The sequence below is a fragment of the Phyllobates terribilis genome, unplaced genomic scaffold (assembly GCF_046119375.1).
Source record: "Phyllobates terribilis strain yellow unplaced genomic scaffold, ASM4611937v1 Scaffold_4693__1_contigs__length_58095, whole genome shotgun sequence".
Lineage (NCBI taxonomy): Eukaryota > Metazoa > Chordata > Amphibia > Anura > Dendrobatidae > Phyllobates > Phyllobates terribilis.
This window is the reverse complement of record NW_027367442.1, coordinates 35,910-40,392: the sequence shown is the minus strand read 5'-3', so window position 1 is coordinate 40,392 and position 4,483 is coordinate 35,910. Positions and strand designations below refer to the sequence as shown.

General features: G+C 35.8%; 1 protein-coding gene across 1 annotated transcript; it reads right to left on the bottom strand.

Moving 5' to 3' along the window:
* Nucleotides 1-2,050: 2,050 nt before the first annotated feature.
* Nucleotides 2,051-4,179, bottom strand: LOC141249513 (uncharacterized). The gene is made up of 2 exons (XM_073669656.1): nucleotides 3,727-4,179; nucleotides 2,051-2,722 (listed from the first exon to the last, which is right to left on the bottom strand). The coding sequence occupies exons 1-2, from the start codon at nucleotides 4,177-4,179 to the stop codon at nucleotides 2,051-2,053; spliced, it is 1,125 nt and encodes a 374-aa protein (XP_073525757.1).
* Between the last annotated feature and the right edge of the window lie 304 nt (nucleotides 4,180-4,483).

The window sequence follows — 4,483 nt, the reverse complement described above, 5'->3', positions numbered from 1 at the left end:
TGACATTTGATATGTGGACTTCTAGTGTGGATCAAGGATTTATGTCTCTGACTGCTCATTTTGTTGATGATGAATAGAATTTGCATTGCAAAATTATTAACTTTCATCATATGGATCCACCCCATTCTTCTTTAGTTTTACATGATAGTGTGCTCAAGCTTTTGAAAAATTGGGGAATTCACAAGAAGGTGTTAACCATCACTTTGGATAACGCCAGATGCAATGATTTTATGTAGTCCATGTTATTTGATAGCCTTAGCATGTACTCTTCTATACCTTGTGGTGGTGAGTATTTCCATGTGCGTTTTAGTATTCATATACTAAACCTTGTTGTTGAAGAAGGCTTGAAAGTGATTGATGAAGGGATGAGAAAAGTTAAGAAGACATTGAGTTTTATTGGATCTTCAGAGCATAGAACTTCACAATTTAAGGAAATTGTCTTGGCACTTGGTCTTGATTGCTCCAGAAATTTGCGCTTTAATTGTCCTACAAGATGGAATTCTACTTTACAATGCTTGATAGGGCACTGGCATATTGTTTGGCCTTTTCAAGTGGAAGAATGATGATGATTGATTCTAGCTTTCCCGCAATTCCAACCGGTGAAGAGTGGAACAAAATTGAGAAGTATAATCGTCGGTGTGAAGTTGAAGAGTTTTTTTAGGGTTTCGTTTCTTAGGGTTTGAGTTTGAGAGGAAAAGCGAAGAGTTTTTTTCTTTACTTGCGCGTGGACACCGTCAAGAAAAGAAGCGCGTGGACTGTAACTGGGATTGTCAGCGTGGACATGTGCGCACCCCAACCGCTAGATCAAGCACAAATCAACAACTCAGATTCGTTTTTTTTATTTTTTAGTAATTCATTATCACCAGATTCAAACCCTATATTAAATATCTTTTCATAGATACTAATATGTGCTTGTGCGTATATAATACTTTCCTTGTAGTTGTGATTCTCTGTATTATTTATTTTAGTCAATTCCTATTACTCTTGATATGATATCCTTATAATCAAATATAAAAAGACAATGTTGGATTTTTATTAATGCTAGATTTTTACTTGTATAAAATAGAATATTTATTTCCGGTTATGAATAAAAAATTATATTCTAAAAAATATAATTCTTTTATAAAGTCAAAGTATCCTAGTCATATGATAGTAAATGAAAGATTTATAATTTCTACAACATGTCTGCCAAATTAGATGTCCTGTACTCATGTGGTTAAAATAAAAAAATAACAATATTCTTAAATTTTGACACGTGTACAAAATTATTAAGAATTAATGAAAAGATAATACGTGTCTAACTCAATTAAAAGCTAATAAATAAGTTGTTTACATGATATTTTAGTATTATAAAATAGATGTTATAAATATGATAAAATGATAAAAATGCTTGTGTAAAAAATGAATAACCAAATTGCTCAAGGCATCATATCAACTCTCAAGAAAGACTAATCAAATGTACTATGTTTATGAAGAAAGACTAATTAAGATATAGAAAAGTACTCCCTCCGTCCCCAAAAGTTCTTCTCACTTTTTTTCAACATTATTCATCAATTAAGAGAATCTTGTTAATAACTTCCAACATATAAGTAAAAACATAGTTGATCTTGTTTGATTCATCTCAATAAATGCTTTAAGAATATCAAAATTTTAAGATTTTTAGATGAATATATTTAGAGATATATACAATAGAAAATATGTATCGACAAATGTGAAAAAAGAAACCGGAATTATAATATGGGACAGAGGGAATATAAATATACTACTCCCTCAGTCCATTTTTATTCTTCCTATTCTTTTTTATTTACTAATCATACTTTGATAGAACCTTCTCAATTTTTCTCAATATATATAAAAAAGTACAGTCATATTTAATTTTATTTTAACCGTCTTAACAAATACTTTAACAAATTTTATAATTTTTATTACTTTAATTTTTAAAACATTTATTATAAAAAACACGTCTTAAAAATCATGCTTAAAAGAATAAAAAGGAAACTAGCGTAACACTTATTCAACCAAGATTTCGTCATCATCACAAATTGCATAACTAGGCGCCTCCACCAGATCCGTACTTCCTACCGAGCACTAAAAGCTGCAGCTTGTCGTATCCAGAAAGCACACCGGCACCGGCCACCGCTCGAAGGATGTTTGCGCCGCCGCCCTTGAACAGCGATTTCACTCCCTCTTTCTTCACGATCTGCGAAAACGCATCCATCGCATTCTTGTACTTAGTGGCCTCTCCAGACGTCATCATCATTCTTCTCCGCACAGTGTCAAGTGGGTACGAACTCAGGCTAGCAGCGATGGTGACGCCCCAACCCAACAGGAAGCTGGCGATGAAACTGTCCTGTAAGCCTCCAACCAACACTACGGGCTTCAGAGAGTCGTACAGTCCAAAGTAGAGCCCACGGTAGACGATGATCCCTACGCAGGAGACGTTGAATGCCCGGTACAGTCCCGCGATTCCGTCCGATTTGATGGTCTTCCTGTACACGTCGATCAGGCCGTTGAATTGCCTTTCGCCGCCTTTCTTTGCCGCCTTTGCGTCGCTTGCCAGCCTCGTTCGGGCGAAATCGAGAGAATAGACGAACAAAGAGGATGTGGCCCCGGCAACTCCTCCGGCAGCCAGGTTCCCGGCGAACCATTTCCAGTAACCGTCTTTGTCTTTGTTGAACTTGAAAACGCTCTTGATGTAGTCCTTGAAGGCAAAGTTCAATGCCTGTGCATTTGTCAATGTCATTACCAAAATAAAGTTACCCATTGACAAACCATTTAGGGGTTCGAGGAAATAAAATAATGATATTTGGACACCAGCGTTAAGAAAATCATTAGCTTGAACTTCTAGCATATCAAAACCACGTTTTGCGTATTAAATCATCCATTATTTTGAAACTATTTTAAAGCATTTAATTATCACAATCCGTTAAGTTGCTATTTTGAAATTGACTCTTTAGTAACCAAATCCATAATTAAGTTTAACATGTATCATAAGAATAAATAATAAACAACTTCAGTTAAGAAGCTAAATCGAAAAAATAATTATTATCTATTTTAATTACTCCCTCCGTCCCAATTTGATATTCTCATTTTTTTTTCGAGCACTATTCACAGTTGTAAAGAATCTTCGCGTTTTCTCTTGATATATATGAAAATACGTGGTCATGTGTGGTCTTGTTTTATTCGTCTCGACAAATACTTTAAGAATATCTAAATTTCATAAATTTTATACACATGTATTTGAAGATATTTACGAAACAAAACATGCATCGGCAAAAGCGCTAAAAGGAAATGAGAAGATCAAATTGAGACGGAGGGAGTACATAATTAAATCTAAATTATTATTTATAATAAATATATATACTCTTTAACTTATACTCGCTCCGTCCCCAATTGTTCTTCTTAGTTCTCTTTGCGACACTGTTCATCGGTTAAGGAAATCTTGCTAATATCTCCCAATATATAAGTAAAAACATAGTCGTGAGTGGTCTTGTTTGATTTATGTTAATAAATTCTTTAAAAATATCAAAAAATTTAAGATTTTTGGATTAATATATTTAGATATATATAAGGTAAAAACATGCATCTAGAAATGTGAAAAAGTAAATAAGAAGCAGAAAAAGTACACAAGATCGGTAAAAATAAATATTGGTAAATGATCTTATGCAAAGTTGGTCATCTAATAAGTTCATCGGCCAAAAAAACCCAAATCAATGTGATGTATACCTGGGTAGGGAAGTATCTGAGGACATTAACGGTGTTGCCTCTCCAAAGAGAAATGAAGCCTTCCTCTTTGATTGTTCTTGAGAAGCACTCTCGAATGCCTTTGTAAGGTTCAGTCAGCCTACCAGATTTGATCATCTCGTCCTGGTTCTGAATCAGAAGCTTCACTCGCTCGATCGGAGCAGCTGCCGACTTTGAGACAGCGGCAGAGACAGCGCCCATCAGGAAATCGGTCATGAAGTCGCTTCCAGCCTTCTCAGCTGGAGCTTGCACAACAACACGAGTCGCCGGAAACAGGGGACTCTGCAGACCGCCGCCATTAACGGCACGAAGATTGCTTAGATTCTGCGTGGTGGGAGTTGAGTGATAATGGAGGCTGGGAGAGAGTCGAGATGCGAGGTAGGATTGTCCACACATCTTCTTCAGGATGGATGGATGAGTAGATCCATCGGCCATGTTGAGCGCGCCAAATTGTTTTTTGCAGAGCAACTGCAGGTTAAAGCAGAGTAATTAAAACAAGCAGATTATGTGTGATTGTGAAATTATGCATGTTAGACCTCCGCCACACAAGTCTAATTTATATAGCAATGGTTCTCTTCTCCCCTTAAGGTATAAGCTGATTGGTGGGACTTTGGGAGGTGAAAAACAATTTCCATCTGAATTTTCAGTTAACCTGAATTGACCAATTCTCATGGTGGGATGCTTCTGGGAGGCTAAGTTTGATTTGAATTGTACTCTATTAACCATTTTGAAAGATTAA

What these genes read in the sequence shown, in the direction of transcription:
- LOC141249513 (XM_073669656.1), bottom strand. Translation starts at nt 4,179, where the DNA reads ATGGCCGATGGATCTACTCATCCATCCATCCTGAAGAAGATGTGTGGA. An exon ending in TCAGATACTTCCCTACCCAG is followed by an intron (nt 2,723 to 3,726) that starts GTATACATCACA and finishes ACAAATGCACAG; the next exon opens with GCATTGAACTTTGCCTTCAA.